At 53.6% G+C, this 23,342-nt stretch overlaps 1 protein-coding gene across 1 annotated transcript; it reads left to right on the top strand.

The window, feature by feature from the left end:
• Positions 1–795: 795 nt before the first annotated feature.
• NOTCH4 (notch receptor 4) lies at positions 796–22,708 on the top strand. The gene is given in 44 exon segments (XM_037052853.1): positions 796–923; positions 1,710–1,773; positions 1,938–2,230; positions 3,794–4,169; positions 4,238–4,350; positions 4,459–4,520; positions 4,522–4,696; positions 4,813–4,968; positions 5,282–5,476; positions 6,845–6,958; positions 8,013–8,126; positions 8,209–8,244; positions 8,247–8,330; positions 9,102–9,261; positions 9,853–9,913; positions 9,915–9,999; positions 10,280–10,432; positions 10,635–10,752; positions 10,989–11,076; positions 11,420–11,519; positions 11,522–11,565; positions 12,297–12,482; positions 13,585–13,606; positions 14,299–14,550; positions 14,803–14,856; positions 14,859–14,911; positions 15,941–16,008; positions 16,010–16,116; positions 16,119–16,243; positions 16,246–16,279; positions 16,282–16,438; positions 16,990–17,379; positions 17,449–17,624; positions 18,133–18,324; positions 18,327–18,351; positions 18,530–18,637; positions 18,696–18,820; positions 19,772–20,067; positions 20,332–20,479; positions 20,972–21,075; positions 21,285–21,506; positions 21,508–21,739; positions 21,742–21,910; positions 21,912–22,708. Coding segments are annotated over 44 exon segments (5,964 nt in total). The 5' UTR covers positions 796–865; the 3' UTR covers positions 21,982–22,708.
• Positions 22,709–23,342: the final 634 nt, after the last annotated feature.

The raw sequence follows: 23,342 nt of genomic DNA, 5'->3' as shown, positions 1-23,342 counted from the left end.
TCCAGGTGTGGTGACGCCAGAGTGCGGGGTTTACTCAGTAAGGTAAGTCAGGGCAATGAATTCTCTTTTGTGATTTTATTTACTCTGATTTTAAAGTCCATGACTGGCATTCCTGCATCACAGGGACCTCTTCAGCAGGAGGGAGGCATGGGGGACGGAAGACAACCCAAATGCAGTGTTTGCATTAAATAATACAGACTGCAAAACTGAGTGTAGAAGATGTCATTTACTATTGATGATGGTGTTATATGTTCCCCTCCAAAGGAAGGATTTCCCCCCAAACCAGCTGGCATCTTGCCCTTTCCCCAAAAGGAGAGAAGCCCCAGCAAGTGCCAAGGTAAAGCCCACAACTCCCCTGGGTTTCCTCTTCCAAGGGTAGTTGTAAGTTATACAAAGTTGCAGAATCTCTGAGAAGCCTCTGTAGTGACCTCCAAAAACAAGCATCCTCCCCTGGGAAGAGGACTAGCAGAGCTCCCATCACCCCACTCATCTGTTTCCAGGTCCCGATCCTCCCAAAGCAGAGGCAGCCACCTCGCAACTCCCATCTCTAGAAAGGAAAGAGCACATCAACAGAAGGGCTGAGACTGTGTCCAGGGGCCCCTCAGACCAGCACTCCCCTCCCATCACCTGCACCCCAGCCTCTCTGTCCTATTCCTGGGAGCTGTCAGGGATGGAAGGCCCCTCCCTCACCCCCCTCAAACTTCCTCCCCGCTCCTCCAACTGTAGGGTGTCCAGGAGGACATCGTGTGACTCAGGAAACAGTTCAGTTGTGAGACTTGCAGGCAGGCCAAGGAAGAAGAGGGCCTGCGGGAGCAGAGGAGGTGGCTCCTGACTTAGTGAGGGCTCTGTGGGGCCAGGCTCTGGAATGCAGCCCCCTTCACTGCTTCTGCTGCTGCTGTGCTGCTCTGTGGTGAAGACCAGAGGTGAGGCACAGGGTGGAAGAAGTGGGGGAGCCCATCTTCCTTAGGAGGTGACTGGTGCACTGGGGGCAGAGAACGCATCACTCAGAGGTGACACTGGATGGCAGAGAGTCTCACCCTGTTGATCAGGACAGCCTCTGCTGCTGGATCTGCACAGAGGCTGTGGGCCTGATGCCAGGGGGCCACTGTGGGAGTGGACGACAGGGTGCCCACCCTCAGGGAGAACCCAGTCAGCCCTGCAGCTGGGGGCCAGCGGGCTCATTTTGGAGGGTAAAAGGAACAGACTGACCACCTGGTAGGAAAAAAGATGCGAGGGGAGTAGGAGATGGAGACACAGAAAGGTCAAGGGCCTGTCAAGTCCCATTCCCCGTCCGGCTGCTCCCAACCCCCACCCCATTCCTCCATGACTCAATGCTGTGCCCTTCCCAGAGGAAATCCTTTCTCTGTCTCAGCCATTACATTGACCTCCCAGGAGTCCCCTCAACTCCACTTCCTGATTCCTGTTGACTTGCTTCTGAGGATAGAGCCTGAGACTGGAATTGGGAAACCAGAGAAGAAAAAGGAAAGAAGGGTGAGGACTAGTAAGAGGTCTGAGGCCTAGGAGGCTAGGACGGGCACTACGTGGGGACTAGGAACAGGGGTGTGGAGGCTGATGGTGGTTAAGAGTGCACACACACACACATGTGCATGCAGGGCTGCTGCAGGCAGTTCCCCTGGAGCACCTGGAGAACAGGTGGAGCACTACACTCCCGGGTCCCACTCCCAGCTCATACCTGTCTCCATCCCTAGGGCTACCCTGCAGGAGTTTCTCAGAAACCTGCCTGAGCCTATCTCAGGGCGGAAACATCTGCCAGTGAATGTGTCTGGGAGGGTGGAAAGTGGAAGAGAGCAGGAGAGGAGAAGGGAAGGAGAGGGTGAAGGAGATGAAAGGAAACGAATGAAGGCAAAAGAGGGAGGGAGGTGGGAGAGAAGGCAACAGGGTCCGGTGGTGTGAGTGTTCCTCTCCCCCCTGCCCAGGTGTGCTCCTGGCTTCCTGGGTGAGACATGCCAGTTTCCTGACCCCTGCCAGGATGCCCAGCTCTGCCAGAATGGGGGCAGCTGCTGAGCCCTGCTTCTGGCCCGCCCAGGCTCCCCCGGTACCCCCTCTCCTGTAACCACCAGCTTCCTCTGCATCTGCCCCTCTGGATTCACTGGTGAGAGGCGCCAGGCCCAGCTCAAGGAGCCCTGTTCTTCCTTCTGCTCCAAAATGGGCCACTGCCACATCCAGGCGTCGGGACTCCCACAGTGCTCCTGCTTGCCTGGATGGATAGGTGAGCACTGATGGGGGTGGGGAAGAGGGGGATGGCAGGAGCAGCAAGCTGGGCTGTGGGGTAGAAAAGATGACTGAGCCCCGTGAGGACAGAGACTGTGAGAATCAACAAGATGATTCTTGGTGACACATTTACCCAAGATTGACATTCACCAGTATAGTTGTACTGATTATTAAAATGATGAAATATTTCCGAACCAGTTGGTAAACAGCTACTGCCATAGCCACCTTAGGGTACCACAGTGACCCCTTTCCCAGCCCTCTCAAGCTCCCCCCTACCCAGCAGCTAGAGGGTTAATACGGCGCAGTGGGGAACCTCTGCATTCTGAGTACCTCCACAGCCTCCAACTCCCAGTGGGTGCCCATCAGATCACGTGAAAAGACCTCTGTGGGGCAGGTGTGATGGGCAGTGAGGTGGGGTGGAAATGATCTGACCCAAGAAGAGGTATCAGGCAAGAAAGCAGGACGTGTGATGTGTGATGGGAAGGGCATGCTATTCTGAGGAGATGGTCAGGGGCATAGACAGAGCTGAGGAGCCCTGGAGAGAGGAAAGGCCCACAGCCCACATCGGGGTGGAGGGGCTGGACGGGGCAGCAAAAGGCCACATAGATAAGAAAGTTCCCAAAATGTGGTGGCTCTGTGCAGGGCGGGCTAGAGGCAAGGCTTCTCAAACTTGCTGAGGCACAGCAATCACCTGGAATGTCTTAAAAATACCAGGGCCCCATCCCAGAGAGTGATTTAGTGGGTCTTGGGTGGGCCTATGGCATGAAGATGTTTGAGCTGCCTGGGTAATGCTGAGGAAACTGGGCCTGAGACTGGGGGTGAGAGACTAGCACGTGTGACGAGGACGGTCACTGGCAACTTGCCAGGCCTGTGTGTGGGAGTCTGGGCTCTGGAGCGGCCCCTCCCCCAGATCCAATGTCAGCTCTGCCACCGAGCTGACATGTGACCCTGCAAGAGATATTTGAGCTCACTTGTCCTCAGTTGTGCCCAGACATGCACACTGCAAATGGCTGTTCCAAGGGGGACCAGGGGTGCTCAGAAGATGCTTGGCCAGCGCGCCCTGAGAGGTGGCCGCCACGACTGCTGCCCACTCCACTGGTGCACACAGCTGTGAGGGGAGTCTCTTATCACTGACGGATCAATACACCCACCAAGAGATTAAGAAATCCGGCCAGAGAGACCAGACTACCGCCCAGAGGCAGACAGCCAGTTGCAGAGCAGCAAGGTTCCAAGCCTCCTGCCTGCAGCCGCCTGCTACTTTCCACACTCCTCCCCACCAAGGTCACCCCGAAGGGACCCTGTGTCCCAGATCTTCCTAGGCAGGGCCGATTGGCAACACCTCACCAACAACTACATGTCCTATTTTTAGCTTAGAAATGATAGTCACTCCAAATTTAACCCTCCCAAGAAAAAGGCAAAACTGAGGCAAAGGTGTTAGGACAGGGCATATAGGGGACAGGGGGAATGGGAAGGAAAATTCGAGAATGCAGTGAGAGCTGGCTGCTCTCGGGCGGTGGGATGTGTGCAGTGCTGACTGGCCCCTCTGTCCCTCTGTCCTTAAGTGAGCAGTGCCAGCTTCGGGACTCCTGCTCAGCCAGCCCCTGCATGGATGGAGGGGTGTGTCTGACCACCTACCCCCAGATCCAGTGCCACTGCCTACCTGGCTTCGAGGGCCATGCCTGGGAACACGATGTCAACAGGTGTTTTTAGGACCCAGGACCCTGCCCCAAGGGCACCACCTGCCAGAACACCCTGGGGTCCTTCCCCTGTCTCTGCCCCACTGGGCAGGAAGATCTATACTGTGAGCTGTGGCCAGGACCCTGTCCCCCAACAGGCTGTCCCGACAGGGGCACTTGCCAGCTGGTTCCAGGGAGAGACTCCACCTTCCACCTCTGCCTCTGCCCCCCCAGATGTGTCCTCACCAGGGGCCTCCTGAAGCCCCGTCCCTGGGCAGGCGTGTTGTCTCCCACCCTCAGCTGATCCCATGACCTGTCAGGCCTCACAGGCCGGGCTGTGAGGTGAATCCAGATGGCTGTGTCAGGCGTCAGTGTCAGAATGAGGGCACTTGCCAGGATGGGATGGGCACCTACACCTGCCTCTGCTCAGAGGCCTGGACTGGTGAGTCCTTTAAGCCAAGTTCATGGCACCAATGGCTCAGACGGTCAGCCCCTGACCTGCCCTCCCACAGGGCTCCCAGCTCCGGCTCGTGCCTCTGTCCTCCTGCAGGCTGGGACTGCTCTGAAGAAGTGGATGAATGTGAGCCCCAGCATCCCCCTCGCTGCAGAAACGGGGGGTACCTGCCAGAACTCAGCTGGTGGCTTCCATTGCGTTTGTGTTAGTGGCTGGGGTGGCACAGGCTGCAAGGAGAACCTGGATGGCTGTGCTGCTGCCACCTGTGCCCCAGGATCCACCTGCAATGACCACGTGGGCTCCTTCTCCTGCCTCTGCCCACCTGGCCGCACAGGTGAGGGGCACAGAGTCCTAGGAGGTGGAGGGAGTAGACAGTCTGTGAGAGAAGCAGAGGAGTAGCTGGGAGCTTCCAATGGCCTCTGAGAGCCTCACCCCACCCCCATCCTGGAGGCCTCCTGTGTCACATGGAGGACATGTGCCTGAGCCAGCCATGCCACGAGGAAGCTCAGTGCAGCACCAACCCCCTGACAGGTGCCACACTCTGCCTATGTCAGCCTGGCTACACAGGGCCCACCTGCCACCAGGTCCTGGATGAGTGCCAGATGGGTGAGGAACCCCCATATCCGGTCTTCTCTGAGTCGCCAGACAGCCTCTGCACAGGAGACATTGTTTTCCAAATTAAAAAATATAAACAACTCTTTTTCCTGAATTTGTCCAGATTTGACATCTCCCCACTACATGGTCTTCGCACCGACGCTCAGCGCTTCAGGCCCCATTTAGTCCTTCTCTATCTTAAAGACACAGCCCTTCCCTGACATGGTCTCATCTGCCGCAAACAGGCCCCTATGCCCCATAGGCAGGCTGGCCTTGTGGCCATCCCCCACTGGCCCCTGTGCACCCAGATCTTCTCTCCTCCCAGCCCCACAAGGCTCTGGACCCTGTGAACACAGCGGCTCCTGCCTCAACACCCCTGGCTCCTTCAACTGCCTCTGTTCCCCTGGTTACATGGGCTTCCGCTGCAAGGCCAATCACAATGAGTGCCTGTCCCAGCCCTGCCACCCAGGCAGCACCTGCCTGGACTTGCTTGCCACCTTCCACTGCCTCTGCCCACCAGGTACCAGCTGGGTGGGGGCCCTGAGTAGAAGAGACAGGACTAGTCCTGAACCCACAGGCCATTGGCCCTCCAGAGTACAGGCAGCCTCAGGCCAGCTGAGGTCAGTTACCTAAGAATGCTTCCCTTCTTCTCCTCACCCCAGATGAGGAGGCTCCTGGCTCCTGGAGAAGGACCACAGATGGCAGCAAGGTTGTATACTGCTCACCTCTGGGTGTGAGTGGGACAATCACTCCATGGTCCTTGGAGAGTATACAGCCTAGTCCACTGTACACAGAGGCCCTACGAGGGAGAGCAGGACAGCAATTAATAGACTTCATGACAACCCAGAACGTTCTTCCTAATACAGAAATTCTCCTCTGAGAGTTTCTTGACAGTAAAGCCCTCGAACCCCAATTGCTTGAATTTGGTGTGACGGGAAAAGGATGCTGCAAGGCTGCACCCACCTCCACACTAGCTGTAAAGAGGAAAGTCTCCCCAAGGAGATAATGTCAGAGCCAACAGTACCAGGAAGTGGGATGAAACCAGAGCAATAATAGAATAACTTACTTTGTGCTAGGTACCACCTGGGCAGCTTACATGCCTTATCCAATTTTTACAATAAGCCTATGAGGTCAACGTTGTTACTATATGAGCTTTATAAATAAAGAAACTGAAGCACAGACAGCTTAAGTGACCTGTCCAGGGTCACCCGGCTTGTAAGTGGCAGAGCCTAGACTCAAACCTAGGGCTTCAATGGTGTCAGCTAGTCCACAGCACTGCCTTTCTAAAGCTGTTCGATAATCCAAGGGACAAGGCTGTGGATATCAAGGAGCTTCAGAGGCAGGCTTCCCAGGCAAGAAGAGGGAGGGTGGCTGTGATCCAGAGGTCAATCCAGCTTCAGGTCAGGATGAGATGGTGACCACCAGGACAAGCCTGAAGAAACAGCACAAATCTGGGAGTGACACAGCCTCCCCAGTGGCCTTCAAACGCCCCTGTTGAGGAGCCTGGTCTCCCTGGCACAGAGGCCTGCCCAAATAGAACAAGAGCAGGTCACCTCCAAGCAGATGCCTGCTTGTCTCATGTGTCCCTTGGAGACCTCCAGGCTGATCAGCCTGCCTTCTGTGCACAGAGGAATGGTGCGTCCTCGCAGCCCCTTCCACAGGTGCCCACAGGCGCCCTGCTCTTTGAGCTTTCTCACTGGAGAGAGCAGAGCCACACGGCAGAGCAACAGGGCCTCGAGTTCATCTCTGCAGCCTACGTGCACACGGCTCCCCGGGAGGGCTGCCTGATGGGATGCGTGGCAGTGGGGGTAGGCTGGTTCCAGAACCCTGGCCTCCTGGGCAGAAGCCTGGCTGAGCCTCAGCCCTCACCACCACTCCCTGTCCTCAGGCTTAGAAGGGTGGCTCTGTGAGATGGAGACAGACGAGTGTGCCTTGGCTCCTTGCTTGAACCAGGCAGACTGCCGTGACCAGCTCAACGGCTTCCAGTGCATGTGCCTGCCCGGTGAGTGCAGACTCCACTGCAGCCTGTGCTGCAGGCCTCTGAGCCTCCACAGCCCAGGCCTGAGGCCTCCTGAAGCTCTTCTGAGACTACCAAGGGCTCCCCATTTCTCCAGCTGTTTTGCTCTCCAAACCCTCCTCTGCTACATCCCCCAAATCCTCCTTCTCTTGCTTACCTGCCCACTTTCATCTCTGTGTTGTCAAATCCCCCCAAAACCCTCCTTTCCAGATCTGTCTCAGAGTCCACTATATGCACCTCCACACATCAGGGTCCCAGGCTGACCTGGGCACTACCCATCAAGGACATGGGGAGAGCTGCCAGGCCCGCCTCCACTGCATCGGACACCTGTTCTCTGCTATGCTAATCTCTGGTGTTTATAGAATATTTACTCTGGGCTACACACTTGGCTCTACCTTTCAGGCATTATTTTGTTTACTCCTTTTAATTGTACCCTGAGGTCAATTTCATAATTTGTCTTCTTCAGGGGAGGAAACTGGAGCCCAGAGGGGCTCCATTTATTAAGGGCCCAGTAGCTTCCCAAAGTCACCCAGCTGGAGGCTGGCTGAGCCCCACCTTCTTACATCACCCTCCCATCATCCCCACCTGCCCCAGGCTTCTCTGGGAAGCCCTCCAGGTTCACTTTTCCTGGCCAGGGGAAGGGCCAGGTCTGGTATTTACGGTTTTGACAAAATATATTTTCAGGATTAGTAAATATATCCAGTGATGACTTATTTATATGAAGAATAAAGTCACCAAACTATGCTATGTTACATCCTGGAACTCAAATCACTATTTAAAAAGCCCTCAAATTGGTGTTTTCATTGTCTAATGACACACCGTGGCAAAGCCCTACGCAGAGCCCTTTGACCTGTGGCAATGTCACCCCTGTGTATGCAGAGAAAGGCTAAGCACCAGTGTAAACTCTTAGTTTCTTCCTCGAATCCATGAAGTCATGTCTGTAAAGCTCAGTCAAACATCTGTAAGAAACTCTGTAGTGAATGTAGAGAAAAATGGAAATGCCCTTCACCATCTGTCCCTCCCACGCCCACGCCAGCAGGATTCACCGGTTCCCGATGTGAGGAGGATGTCAACAAGTGTGGCAGCTCTCCCTGTGCCAACGGTGGGCAGTGCCAGGACTGGCCTGGGTCCTTCCATTGGGAATGTCTTCCAGGTAAACTGGGGTTCAGACACTGGAAGGAGAGTGGGGGCCAGAGGCAGACTTCCCAGACCCTGAGCCTGCTGCTCTGCCATAGGCTTCGAAGGCCCACACTGCCAGGTGGGGACAGACGAGCGTTAGAGGGGCCATGCCCCACGGGCGCCAGCTGTCTTCATCTCCCAGGAGCCTTCTTTTGCCTCTGCCCCTCTGGCTTAACAGGTCAGCAGGGGAGGCGGCGATGGCAAAGACTGGGGAATAATTGAGTCCTTTTGGGGTGGGGCGGTGGTCATTTGTGGGTGTTTGAAGGTTGGGATGTGAGACTCAAATGACAACAAAACCCCTTATTCAGTGCAATACTTGCATGACTATACAACCATGGGCTGAGGGTGGAGTTATTGTAGGCCCACCATGATGGTTAGCGAGCATTCATTAAGTGCTGACTATGCCAGGCACAGACACAGCGTTGAGTAAGAGAGTTGCCTCAGGTGACTTTAAATCTTGAGCAGAAAGACCAGCAAGTCTCTTGTTCATCATGGCCCAGAGAGGTGCTCTAAGAGTGGAATGCACAGGATGCTAGGAGCACAAAGGACCCACTAACCCAGACTAGAGATTAGAAGGTTTCATGAGCTGAGTCTTAAAGAATGAGTGAGTTTGTCAAGAAAGAAGGCCAGATAACATGTTCTAGCTGCAGATACCACACATGCAAAGGTGCAGAGGGAGGAAAAGTACACCCCACTTTAGGAGCTATAGGACACTCAGAGCTTATGATGCAATAGGGGCTGAGGCGAGAAACACAGAAGTTGCAGGAAGGACCTGTCCTGCAGGACCCTGTGTGCCATTCTGAGGAAGTTAGACAGTATCCTGAGGCAATAGGGAAAAACCGAAGGACAAGTTCATGAGCAGTGAGCATGTTGTGTGTAAGAAGTGGCCTTTAACCCCATCAAGGACATGGAGAGACCCTGCTTTCTCTCTGACCTACCTCCCCACCAGGTCAGCTCTGTGAGGTTCTTCTGTGTGCCCCCAACCTCTGCCAGCCCAAGCAAAAATGCCAGCATCAGGAGGACAAGGCCCACTGCCTCTGCCCCACTGGGAGCCCTGGCTGTGCCCCTGCTGAGGACAACTGCACCTGCCAGCATGGGCATTGCCAGAGGTAACATCTTTCAGACCTTTTGCATTTGCATTGACCTCTGGATCTTCAACTAGGGCAGGAGAAGACAGCCAACAAAGGACAAGTCTCTGGGAAATGACCAATAAGGAACAGCAAGGAGATGGCAAAGTTCTGACTGAGGTCACAGCCAATGGGAGGGCTGGATTGGTGAGTGTTATCCAGTGAGGGGATAGTTCATAAATAATGGGGGAAACAAAGGACTAGGGGGTCGGAGCAGAAAGAGGAGCATTAAATCCCAGGGTCAATTCATCATTCGTTAGACAAGCATTTATTGAGCGTCCGCTATGCGTGGATACTGTTCTAGGGTCTGGGAGAGCAACATAGAACGAAGAAGACAAAGTGTTCTCAAGGAGCTTTCATTCTAATGAGGAAAAACAAAATGGCAAACACCACAGAAGGAATATATCTATCTAGCTGGAAAGAGTGAGCACAGGGGAGGCAAAGTGGGGGCAACACTAAGAGTAAAAACACTGAAGTGCCAGAGTCTCAGGGACAAAAAAATGAAGAGGTCATAGGGGTCTGGCCAATGGGAAAGGAAGAAGAGAAAATTCTCCCCTATCCCTCAACAGCCAGATCCTCATGTGTGTGTGACGTGGGTTGGACAGGACCAGAGTGTGAGGCAGAGCTGGGGGCGGTGCATCTCCATGCCCTGCACCCATGGGGGAACCTGCCACCCCCAGCCCTCTGGCTACAACTGCACATGCCCCACAGGCTACACAGGTGAGGTATTCCCTAAACTATTTACACCTTGGGCTGGCCACCCTCTAAATAAATGGTAAGGCCAGTGGAGACAAGCGACAAAGAGCTCTCAGTCTGTCACCACCAAGAAAAATGGCACAAGCTGCAGGGGACACAGGTGATGTGTGGAGGTGGTAAGAAAAGAAAAGCTGTTGGGCGGAAGACAGTAGGGGTGGGGATGAACAGAAGGGAGAGGGAAGAGGAATGAGAGGAGAGGAGAAAAGGGGGGTTCCCTTTCTCAGTCCTCACCTGCTTCCCTCAGGGCCCACCTGCACTGAAGAGGTGACAGCTTGTCACTCGGGACCCTGTCTCAGGGGTGGCTCCTGCAGCCCCAGCCCCGGGGGCTACTCCTGCACCTGCCCTCCAAACCTCACTGGGCCCCACTGGCAGACCAACACCGACCACTGTGCCTCTAGTGAGCACCCACCATGTCCTGGGTTGGGCCTCAATACGGGCAGGATGTGTTTGTGCTGTATTTAAACAAAAAGAAACCGAACGCTGAGCTTGTGTTTGATGGGGGTCTGGGGGTGGGGGCTAATGTCCTGTATGTGGTATGACTGAGATTAAGGCCACATTATAGGCAAGAAATGCAAGCCCTCACAGCCTCCTCTCTCCAGCGCCATGCCTTAATGGTGGTACCTGTGTGAGAAGGCTGGGCACCTCCTTCTGTTTCTGTGCCACTGGCTTCCAGAGCCCACACTGTGAGGAAAGGATCCATCCCAGCTGGGCAGACAGGTGAACGGGATGAAAATACCCTTGAAGGAAAAAAGGGAAGGAAGTCCCTCAGCCTTTCTCCCCTTCTTCTCCATCTCCTGTGGGGCCCCAGCTGCCTCCCACCCCACATCCCATGTCCTTTACTTGGCTTCCCTTCAGTTTCCCATCTACCCCGTGGTTGCTTTTCCACCACATCACACTCCCTCCCCTTTATTTCCTGCTCTGTGTCCCTGCTGTGTCCCATCTCTCTTGTCCAGCCCCTGCAAAAACTGGGCTACCTGCCAAGGTGGGCCCCACGGTCCCCACTGCCTCTGCCCCACTGGCTACACAGGAAGCAGCTGTCAGGTGAGGGGCACTGAGCCAGGTGTGCTGAGGGGAGGGGCTGGGGAGTTCTAGCAAGAGGGTCTCAGGTACTAAAAGGTAGGCAGCAGGGAAGTTTGGGCAAGGCACCCACATGAAGAGAGGTTTGGAAGTCTAGGCATTGAGGTCTGTGTGGAAGAGAAGGACTGAAAGGGTGTCTGAGCCCAGCACCGTGCTGGGCTGTGGATGTCAAAGGAAACCAGGGAGGGGCGTGGTTCAGAGGTAAGAAATTTCGAGGGGCTGCACTCTGCAGAGGACCATCTCTGGGCCTGGGAACCGGATGCTCTGTCCTGCCTCATGCTCTCTCCAAACCCTCAGACCCTGATAGACCCTATTCTGTGCCCAGAAGCCCTGTCCACACAACTCCCACTGCCTCCAGACTGGGCCCTCCTTCCAGTGCCCATGCCTCCAGGGATGGACTGGGCCTCTCTGAGAAGTCCTCTGTCCTCCTGTCAGAAGGCTGCCCTGAGCCAAGGTACCAACCCAAGAACTGACTGGGGAATAGATGAAGGGGGAAAGCGTGCCCTCCTCTATCCCACTGCTAAGGGAATCCACACATTCAGCCAAAACAACCAACTGAGGTTCGAAACAACACAGACCAACCATAGTGACTGATTCTACAGCTCAACACCCAGGGCATCCTCACACAGCTCAGCTCCTAGCACCACCTTCAGTGCAACCCAGGAAACACAAGCCACCCCGGTCAACAAGACTGCAGTTTTCCACAATCACCAGGGACCTAACTCAGCGTGGAGCAACTCGACTCTGTCCTTATCATCATCTCAGCTAGAGTGGACAGTTAACCCAACTACACGCAACACATTTTGGTGTGCCCGACTCATGTGATGTCAAGAACCAACTCCTTGTGAAAGAATAGCCCTTTGTTCAAATAGTTTGATGTGAGAAAATGTCAGGAAGGAGATTTGTGGGGTTAGGGGTGGATGATGGGAATAACAATGAGAACAATGGTGATACAGAACTCATTCTCTGATATGCCTGAGAAAAGAGACCTCCACCTTGGCAGAATAGACAGGAGGGGGAACTTGATGTTTAACCTCTTCTATGCCAGGAGGCACTGACTCCTCAGGTCTCCACCTCCCCGAGGAATGCTAGTAGTCCCCACAGGCCTGTCTGCTCAGTGTCTGGGGCCTGAGCATCCTTCCACTCCACTTCGCTTTATTGGTCCCTGTTTGTGTCGCTCCCCTGGCACTGAAGTCTCTTTCCTGTGCCAGAATGGAGGCCTCTGCATTAACAGTGGCCCCTCCTATTTCTGTCCCTGTCCTGCTGGGTTCCAAGGCAGTATGTGCCAGGACAGGGTGAACCCATGCCAGTCCAGGCCCTGCCAACATGGGGCCACCTGCGTGGCCCAGCCCAATGGGTATCTCTGCCAGGTAAGCAGACCTAGAAGAGAGTGAATGGGTAAAGGTGACAAAGGTGGGCTGGATATGGGAAAAAGTAGTCAGGGGGCAGGGGGCAGTACTATATCCATTTCCCTTTACTTTACCCCAGACACCCAGCCAACCACCAAGCCGTTCTACCTCCTAAATATTTCTCAACTCATATCCTCATCCCTTCAATCCTTTGTCCACTGCCTTAGACCAGGCCTTTCTTGCATTTCACCTGGACACCTGCATCAGCCTCCCATTGTCCCTGCCTCCACACTTGTCCTCCTAGAGGTTCAGCCTTTACTCTGCTACCAGCGTGCTCTGTTGGAAGTGTTGAGCTGACTGGTCACTCCTCTGCTTAAAACCCTTCAGTGGCTGCCCACATCTTTCACAGGGAAGTCCAGGACCCTACAAGACCCAGCCCTGCCTGCCTCTCAGGCCTCAGGCCTCTTCATCCCACTCTCCTAGTCTCTGCTCCAGCAACACGAAACTGCCGCTGGCTTCCCTGCACAACCCACTCTGGCTTCCTGATGGCCCTCCCCACCCCTCTTCCACTGCACGATGCCCAGGAGTTGCCTTCCTCGGGAAGATGCCCTGAACTTCCCTCCAGGCTGGGTTCGGACCTCTCCTTGGATTGAGTCACTGAGCAAGAGAGGCAAAGCTGAGATCCCAGTCTGAGCTGCCTGATTTCTGTATTCAGAACCACAAGTCCGGGTAGAAGGCCCCATGCACTTAACCTAACCTCAACTTTTTTGTGAGCATTTTCACACACACTCAAAGCCAGTGTCCTGACTAGTAGGAACTCCCACACATCTGTTTACTTCCTCTTTTATGAAACTCCCTCCAGAAGTTTCCAAAACACTCCCCTCACCTGCTTCTTCCAGCCCTCTGGCCACTTTGGGTTTTTTTTTTTTTTAACAACTTACTAGTTTCTTTTTATTGATTGATTTTTAGAGACAGAGAGGAAAGGAGAGAGAGAAACATCGATTTAGTTGGTTCTTGTATGTTTCTAGCCAGGGCTCTGGCCGCTTCTTTGTGAATGCCTTTTTCTCCACCTTTCTGAAGCCTTCCTGCTATTCCTTCTTGCATGCTCACCTTCCTCTTGCAGGAACTCAACACATGGCACAGATGTGATCAATGACTCCACTCAGGCAAAATGATATAAACAATTAGAAAATGGTTAAGGGCTTCAGTTATGGAGTCACAGAGTTGCACTGCACCCCACCTCTGCCACCTACTAGCTGTGTGACTTGTACACAACACTTAGTCTTTCAAGGATTCAGTTTCCATTTCTGTGAAGTGAGAATCAAATAAGATAATCCAGATAGAGGGTTTTTAGGAGGGCTTTATGGGGTTGTGCATATAAATCATGCAAGGAGTACTAGCTGTCTCTTCTGGTTGCCTGGAAACTTCATGGAAACAGGGATGAGTTCTGGTTTTCATTGTATTCCTACTGCATAAAATGGTGGATGGCACAAAGTAGGCATTCAGTACATGCCTACCAATTAATAAAGCCTGACACAGCCTGGTGGGTGTGAGGGCAGGGAGAGAAGTTGTACCAAAATTGGAGCAATGTTTAGTGGCAGTATGTCCTAAAGATTGTTTGGGACTGGGGTGGCGGAAGGTTAAGTTGCGTGTTATTGAACAATTATGTGTCTTGTGGGGTTGATATGGGTGAAGCTAAATGTGGCTGTGACGGCGGGTGAGTTGAGTGATGCCATGCGCCAGAAGGTGAGATCTGGGCAGACTGTCTTGAGCTGGGCCCTCTGTAGTGCTGGGATGGGCTCTCTTCCTGGTTCCCCATCTGACTCTTTGCCCACAGTGTGCCCAGGCTACAGTGGACAGAACTGTTCAAAGGAACCCAACGCTTGTCAACTCCAGCCCTGTCACAACCATGGGACCTGCACCCCGAAACCTGGAGGCTTCCACTGTGTCTGCCCTCCAGGCTTTGTGGGGCTGCACTGTGAAGGGGTTGTGAATGAGTGTCTGGACCAGCGCTGCCACCCCAAAGGCACTGCAGCCTGCCACTCTCTAGCCAATGCCTTGTACTGCCAGTGCCTGCCTGGATAAACGGGTGAGGCCTAGGATGGGGCTGAGGTGGGATGTAGGTGTCTCCGTGGCACAGTTGAGCTGACCATGAAAACCCACACAATCCCCTCCTTCAAGTCAGCCTAGTCATCTTGTCCAGCCCCACACCCTAGCCCAGATAATATACCCCAGGATCCCTTTGCCTATGCAGCTAGTGCTGGGCCATCTCTCAAGAATGAGCTAGAAAGGAGGCAGTGACTAAAGCAGTGTGGGACACTGAATCCCATCCCCACCACAGGCCAGTGGTGTGGAGTGAAGACAGACCCCTGCCAGAGCCAGCCCTGCTCCCATGGTCTTGTGAAGCCACAGCAGGACCACCCCCAGATTTCACCTGCCACTGCCACAAGGTGAGTGACTGCAAAGCTGCCTTCCCCACTGCCCCCAACACTGACACCAGGTATGAAAGTCTGAGCTCAGATCCTAGAAGGGAGCCTGGGAGCACTGGTGGAAATTATTGGAGAAACCCATCCTGTGTTCACAGAGGTGAGCACCTCTCAGAAGCAGACGTGGGAGGGGGTGGGGGCGGGAATCAGGTGGTAGCTCAAATGGAATTTTCAGAAATCATGGGCATTGCCCAAGGGAAGGCCCCCCAGGTCAAGCTGGGTGACCTTGGATAAGTTCTTAGTTATTTTAACTGTTTGTGTGTATACATGTGTGTGCACAGGTACTATGGGCCTCAGATGCACACGATTGGGTTAATTGTTTTTAACATTTTATTTATTTATTTTTAGAGAGAAGGGGAGGGGAGGAGAAAGAGAGGGGGAGAAACATCAATGTGTGGTTGCCTCTCTCACGCCCCCCACTGGGGACCTGGGCCACAACCCAGGCGTGTGCCCTGACTGGGAATCAAACACCAGACAGGGCCAATTGGGTTAATTTTAAGCCTTGGTTCATAATACACTAACATCATTGGTTTGTGCATGACGTTTTTTAATTATTTTTACAATATAACACCCATGAATCAAACCCAAGAATTACAAAATTAAACTTACATGTACTTAGGTCCTCTGTCCTGTTTCCCTACCAGAGGAAGAATAAGTACATAATTCCATTTCTAAAGATTAAGCTAAGATTAGTTCAATTAACATTACTCTATTAACTGCTTAGTATGCCAGGACTTGCCTTGGGTCACTACAGTCTACCCAGGTTGTTGCACAGAGCCGTGGCTCACCCACTTTCACCACTACCTAACATCCCTATGTGACAAAAACATGGGACATGGTTTCAGCATCTATAAAATGATTAACTTGAAGTTCTCTGAGGCCCCTTCCTGATATGAGACTCCAGGTCCCTTAGTTATCTTAACCCCAGAGCTTGCTTGGGGCAAGTGGGAAGAATAATGCAAGGTCCTTCCCCAACATCTTTTCTCTCTGCAGGGTTTTGAAGGCCCCACCTGCAGCCACAGAGGCCCCTCCTGTGGCCTCCACCACTGCCACCACAGTGGCCTGTGCCTGCCTCAATGGCTACAGGGGCCCTGACTGCCTAGTCCTGCCTGCTCCCGGCTGCGGCCCTGCTTCTCCTTGCCTCCACAATGGCAGCTGCTCAGAGACCTCCAAGCTGGGGGCCCAAGCTTTCGATGCTCCTGCCCTCCCAGCTCCCTAGGGCCCCAGTGCCAGAGCCCCAGAGCAAAAGGATGTGAAGGCAGCCGTGGAGATGGGGCAGCCAGTATCATGTAAGCCGTGATACTGGCTGCAGTAGCCCAGGAGGAAACTGGGATGGGGGGACAGCTCCCTGGGGGTCCTGGACCCCTGGAAGGGCTGCCCCTCACACTCCCGCTGCTGGCTTCTCTTCCGAGATGGGCAGTGCCACCCACAGTGTGACTCTGAAGAATGTTTGTTTGATGGCTATGACTGTGAGACTCCTCCAGCCTGCACGTAAGCCTGAAACCCTAGGTTGGGTGGTACAGCAAGGGTGGGAGAGACATAGATGCCTCTGAGTTACAGTGTGACCAAAGCCTCAAGCTCCAGGCAGTTTCCACTCTTATAATGATTGCTTAGAAGGGGTAGAAGGCCCTAGACTCTAACCCCGAGGAGGGGTGGGGGTGGGGGGCAGGGCAGCATCAACTTAATGTGAGACCCAGAACAAGCACTACCTCTGCCTGGGCTCCTTTTGCTGAGAGCTCTGGCTTCAAGCCCCTAAGCCCCACTGCTGTAGAGTATCAGCCTGCACCCCTGACAGAAAAGGGCCTCAGACTCTCCTCCTTCAGGGAGACAGGAGGGCTTCGGAGGGTAGGAAACCAGAGTGTTAGTAGACATCAGGGTGTCTGGGCTACCTACCATCCCAGTCCTGACTAAGCCCCTTCCTCTGGAGCTGCCCCCACTCAGCAACCAGTGCCGTACAGGCTGTGGGATGTCAAGAATCCTCTCTGGGATGGAGGGAATCGGGTTGCTTTCGGAGTCGAGTCCCCCTCATACTCACCCCACGGTCCAGCCTATGACCAGTTCTGCCGTGATCACTCCCACAATGGGCACTGCGAGAAAGGCTTCAACACTCCAGAATGTGGCTGGGATGGGGGCAACTGCAGGCCCCCTGAAGAAGATGGGAATTCCAAGTGGGGGCCCTCCCTGGCCCTGCTGGTGGTGCTCAGCCCCCCAGCCCTGGACCAACAGCTGCTTTCCCTGGCCCAAGTACTGTCCCTGACTCTGAGGGTGGGGCTCTGGCTAAGGAAGGATAGTGATGGCAGGGACATGGTGTACCCTTATCCTGGGGCCCAGGCGGAACAAGAGCTAGGAGGAATCCTGGACCCCTCTCATCAGGAGCCGGGAACTGCTCAAGCACAACCTGTGGGCAAGGAGACAGACTCCCTCAGGACAGGGTAAGTAGGCAAAGGGAAGGGAGCCAGGGAGGGACCAACACAAGGGTCTCTGAGGTGCCTTCCCTGCAGGTTTGTGGTGGTGATGGGTGTGGATTTGTCCCACTGTGGCCCTGACCACCCTGCATCCCGCTGTCCCTGGGACCCTGGGCTTCTGCTCCGCTTCCTTGCTGCCATGGCTGCTGTGGAGGCCCTGGAGCCCCTACTGCCAGCACCACTGCTGGCTGCCCACCCTCGTGCAGGCACTGGTAGGTGACCTCATCCCTTCCCCTGACTTTGCTCCCAGGGCAGCTTTCATGCCAGCAACCAGCTATGAAGGTCGAATGAAACGGGACCACTGGGTCTCAGGCACTCTTTGTGAGGACTCACCCATGTGAACCTCTCTCTCTCTAACTGGGCCTCCTCATGGCCCATTCCTGGTTTTCCTAAGGACTCTATCCTAACCTCTGTCATAGATCTCCTACAAACCTCAGGCTCTGGTCCAGCCTCTCTACTAGATGGAGAGCACCCAGGCAGGCAATCCTGTATCTGTTCAGAGCTCACGAAAGAATAAGAACTTTTACACCACACTCACTACACCATGCTGTGCTCTAAGTGCTTCACAGTACTAACTCCTTTTATCCTCCAAACACCACCACTGAGAAGGTGCTACTGATGTTCCTATTTTACAGATGAGGAAACTGAGGCCCAAAGGTCTCACAGTAGTACCCTGACTCACCTAGAATGGCCTCTTTTTGACTATGTCTCTCCCACCAGTCCCCCCTGCCAACCAGCTTCCCTGGCCTGTACTGTGCTCACTAGGGGCTGGGGTGTTTCTCCTGGCCCTCGGGGCTCTTCTCGTCCTCCAGCTCATCCGGTGGTGGCGGCGAGAACATGGGGCCCTCTGGCTGCCCCCTGAGTTCACTCAAAGGCCTCGGACTCAGCCAGCTCCTCACCAACGCTGGCCCCCCCAGGCGAGGACAGCATCAGCCTCAAGTGAGATGAGAAAGAACTGGAGCTCACGGGGGGGAACTCTTGCCTCTGGAAATATTTATGACTATGGGCAATAAGAGATGCCATTACAGAAGTTGAAAACAAGAAGGGAAAGGGCGTAACAAGGCTACTGGAAACTTTGTGGACCCTGAAGGTCCTCTACCCACCCGCCCTCTTCCAGGGCACTGAAACCAGAGGCAGAAGTTGATGAGGACAGAGTTGTGAAGTGCTCAGGCCTTGAGAAAGGAGAGGAGGTAGGTCTGGCGAAAGCACTGAAACAGATAGAAGGGTTGAAAGGACAAGTCAACCTTCCTTCACTGACTGTTTTTCTGATTCCAAGGCTGAAGAAACAGCCGCACCCTCCAAGTACCAGCTCTGAGTGGTGACTGTCAGGAGCTCCCCCAGGCAGCCATGCTGACTTCTCCCCAGAAATCTGAGATGGACATACCTGATGTAGAAACCCATAGATGTGGTACATGAGCCAACCCAGACCAAAAAAAAATACCTCTGACCCTTAGAATCAGAAAATCTTTTGATATCAGACCTGGAGAAGCAAATGTTAGAGTTAGTGCCTTAGAATGGTGATTTTCAAAGTGTGGTTCCAGGACAGAAGAATTAGTATCGCCAGGGAAATTGTCAGAAATTCTCAGGCCCCAATCAGTGTGGCTTAATTGGTTGGGTGTCATCTCACAAAGTGAAAGGTTGGCAGTTCAGTTCCCAGTGAGGGCACTTGCCTGGGTTGTAGGTTCGATTCCCCATCGAGGCAAGAGGCAACCGATCAATGTTTCTCTCTCACAATGATGCTTCTCTCCCTTCCCCTCTCTTTAAAAATACATTTTAGGGAGAAAGAGAGGGAGAGAAACTTCGATCAGTTGCCTCCCACACATGATCCAATGGCGGACCAGCCCACAACCCAGGAATGTGCCCTGACCAGGAATCAAATCAGTGACCTTTCATTTTGCAGGATGATGCTCAACCAACTCAGCCACACTAGTCAGGTCAATAAATAAAATCTTTTTTAAAAAAGGGAAAGAAAGAAGGAAGGGGGAGAGGGAAAAAGAAAGGAAGGAAGAAAAAGAGAAAGGGAAAGAAAAGAAATAAGCATTCTCAGGCTCCACACCAGAGCTCCTGATTCAGATATTGAGGATGCTTTGCACAAAGCCCTCCAGGTAAGTCTAATCAGACTCAAGTTTGAGAACCACTGCCTTAGAATGCTAGAGAATTAAGACCTGCTGATTCCTTTTAGAAATGAGGAAACTGAAGCCCAAAGACTAGAAGTCACTTGACTAAACCCACACAAAATCAAGAGCCAGATTTGGGCTTCCTGATACCTCAGGCTATGATTCTCCCTGAGCCCCCATGTTCTCCATCCCCTTTATATCGTTTGTATTGATGTCTCCCATTCCTTGTCTCCCACCCACAGATGGGGTGACACCCCTGATGTCAGCAGTCTACTCTGGGGGAGTAGAGCCCAGGACCTTCCAGGGGGCATGGCTGGAAAGCTCTGAGTCCTGGGATCCTCCGTTAGATGGAGGGGTCTGTCCCCACGCTCATACTGTGGGGACTGGGGAGACCCCTCTGCACCTGGCTGCCCGATTTTCCCAGCGAACTGCTGCCCGCTGCCTCCTTGAGACTGGAGCTGACCCCAACCAGCCAGACAGACCAGGGCACACCCCCCTTCACACTTCTGTGGTTGCTGATGCTCAGGAGGTCTGCCAGGTCAGTGCACAATGGAGTCACTGAACAGAACGGGGAGCCAATTTGGAATCAAAGCTAGACAAAAGCATTCTCTAGGGCTTGGCAAAGAGGAAAGTGATATGAGATGGGGACCTGAAAGAGAAACAAGAACAGATAGCTGAATATAGATTGGGAGGTGGTTAAGAATGTGAGAGCCCTGAGCTAGCAGCCCAGGACATACCAGGGATCACTGGCCCTGTCTGCTCCCCCGCCACCCCACCCCCCCACCCCCACTCCCCGCCCCAGCTTCTACTCCACAGCAGAGAGACCAAGGTGGATGCAAGGACAGAGGATGGAACCAAGGCGCTGATACTGGCTGCCAGGCTGACAGTGGAGGACCTGGTTGAAAAGCTGATTGCAGCCCAAGCAGATGTACGAGCCAGAGATAAATGGGGTATGTATATGGGGGCTGATGATCTATAGAGAAGTTAAGCAGATGGGATGTGAGGTAAAATATAAAAAAAAGAGGGAACAGCAGAGGAGCAACTGGAGGCTGGGGGATTCCCTCCCACACTGTTGTCAGAGTGGTAAATCTACGATGTTGCTGTGACAGAATGGAGCATGTGTCTTCCCCCATCACTTCAACAACACACACCATCCTAGCCCGCTGTAAACTAGGATGGGGAGGCAGTGTCGGTGAGAAGAGAGAGAGCTCTCCCTGTCCCCACGATCCCAGAACCATGCCCCACTGTCGTCACCAGTTGACTGGTGACGTCACCAGGGATAATTCCTGCCGGTTGGGTCACCCGGACAACGCTTCCGCGTTTGAGGAACCGGGACCGCACGGACCCAAACAGCCCGTCCCCCAAGACTGGAATCTTTGGGAAAAGAGAACCCAGGTGTCTGACCCACATTCAGGGTGACAACCTCCCATGTCGTTCCCCAGGAAAAACTGCTCTGCACTGGGCAGCCGCTGTGAACAATGCCCAAGCCGCCCGCTCCCTTCTCCAAGCCGGAGCCGATAAAGACACCCAGGACCGCTAAAGGGAGGTGGACCTAGTGATGGTTAGAGCAAGTGGAGGACTCCCTACAAAAAAAAGAAAGAAAAAGGGGGGTGCGGAAGAGGTGGAAAGCTCGGGAACTCCCCCAAACCAAGGGGGAAGAGACCGGCAGTCAAGTAGGTGGGAGTCCTGAACGGCCAGTCCTGTAGGAGTGGCCTTCCGTGACCTAGCTCCTGGCGGTTTCCTCCCACGCAGGAGCAGACGCCACTGTTTCTGGCGGCTCGAGAAGGGGCGGTGGAAGTAGTCCAGCAGCTGCTAGGACTGGGGGCGGCCTGAGGACTGAGGGATCAGACCGAACTGGCACCCGCGGACATCGCCCGCCAGCGCAACCTCTGGGATAGGCTGACTCTGCTTCAAGGGGCGGGGCCACCGCAGACGCCTCACGAGACCACGCCAAGCCGCGGGAGGGGGGCGAGAGAGAGCCTTCGCGCGTGCGTGGAGCGCGTCGGGAAGCGTGCCGCCGCGCGGGGACCCGGCTCTGTTGCGCAGCCGGACGCTGTCAGCGGGAGCAGGTCAGCGCGGGCACGGAGCAAATCTGCAAAAGTGGACTTTGTCGGTAGACTTGGCCGCGCATAGGGGCGGGCTCTATTCGCAGTGCCAAAGCCAATCGAAAGGAGAATCCGGAGGAGATCCGCCCCGTGGCAGGAGGTTTTCGTAGGCGTTCCTGGACCGCAGCCCAACCCTGCTGTAGTTCATGGAAGATCCTGGAGCGAGGGTGTGGACTCAGTTGACTGGCCCTGCGACTGGTTGGCCCTGAGAGCTTGCGGCCCCTCTTCCAACACTCACATTCCACCTTGCCTTACTCCGACCCGAGATAGGGGATCTCGAGTTGCCCGGGGATCCCCCATCCCACCGAGTAATGACTTTAAATGCAGTAAGCGAAGGTCAAAAGTAGAAGGCTAATAGCAGGATGGGATTCTAAAAGTGAGTACCCAGGAAGTGACCGTCTGGAAGTTCTCCAGATTTTAAAGTTATCTGAGCCCCTAAAGTAGATGGTTGGGAATATAGTGTGCCTCCCAAAATGAGTGTATGCCCACTCACAACTGTCATCTTCCACGTGGAGAAGCAGCAGCCCCACAAAGGGTTCAGGGTGCTGGGATGAAGTAGGCCCAGTCCCTCCCCCAGAAAGTAAGAGTGAGGGGCTACAGGAGGGTGGGGTGGAGTGGGCCAAGTACCCTGAACTGGAACCAAGAGCTACAGATAAATAGGATGCAAATGTTCTTTCCTATCTGTCTTTGGTTCCCAAAGGCAGCCTTTGTATCACTCCCACTACCTACAAACAGCTGGCAAATATTTATTAAGTACCTGCTATGTGTCAGGCATTGCAGGTGCTGGGTAAGGGGAGTACCAAGGGCCACTCCAGCAGAAGAATCTTTGCGTTCTCACTACCCTGCAACAAATCAGGGATGAAGCACCATTCTTCTAGCCACTGCTATTTCTAAGAACCCCAAGTCTGCCACCAGATAACACTCATGTAGTGTCACACACTTGTTAAGGGTTGGGGAGTGCAATGGAAAAAATATGGGAGTGACTGCATAGCCTTTTCACAATTTTGTTTCCCAAGTTCTATTTACTTTTTTGTTTGTGTTTTATTTTTCAGTTTCTTTTTTTAATATATTTTATTGATTATGCCATTACAGTTGTCCCATTTTCCCCCTTCATTCCCCTCCCCCCTGCACACCCCCTCCCCCCATTCCCCCACTTTAGTTCATGTCCATGTGTCATAAGTTCTTTAGCTTCTACATTTCCCACACTTTCCCTCCCCGTCTATCTTCTCCCCACCGTCTATGCTACTTATTCTCCCTTCTCCCCCTTCTCCTCCTCCCACTCCCCTGTTGCTAACCCTCCATGTGATCTCCATTTCTGTGTCTCTGCTCCTGACCTAGCTGTCTGCTTAGTTTGCTTCCAAGTTCTATTTAGATGGAGACTGTCAGTATACTTTAAGAATAAGAATAAGATTTGAAGGTCTTATGTTAATTTAGGGTATCAACTAAAGCAAAAGTCTATAGTAGCCCAAGGAGAAGCCACACACTAGACCTTTGTCTTCCAACAGCATTTAGTTATAGCCACTTGGGAGACTCCCATGGGCCCAAGTTAGCTAGAGGAAGTTAGAACATTTCAAACAACCCACATTTCTGCAACATAGCTACACCTCTTTCGTGGTGGTGATGAACCTGAGACATGAAGGCTTGAAGCATTTTGAAAGCTAATATTGTACAAGCATATTTCACTTTTATTGTGCTTCACTTTGCTTGT

Source organism: Sturnira hondurensis, unplaced genomic scaffold, assembly GCF_014824575.4.
Source record: "Sturnira hondurensis isolate 20B ecotype Veracruz unplaced genomic scaffold, ASM1482457v3 Scaffold0007578, whole genome shotgun sequence".
Taxonomy (NCBI): domain Eukaryota; kingdom Metazoa; phylum Chordata; class Mammalia; order Chiroptera; family Phyllostomidae; genus Sturnira; species Sturnira hondurensis.
This window is presented reverse-complemented; position numbering and strand designations above follow the sequence as displayed.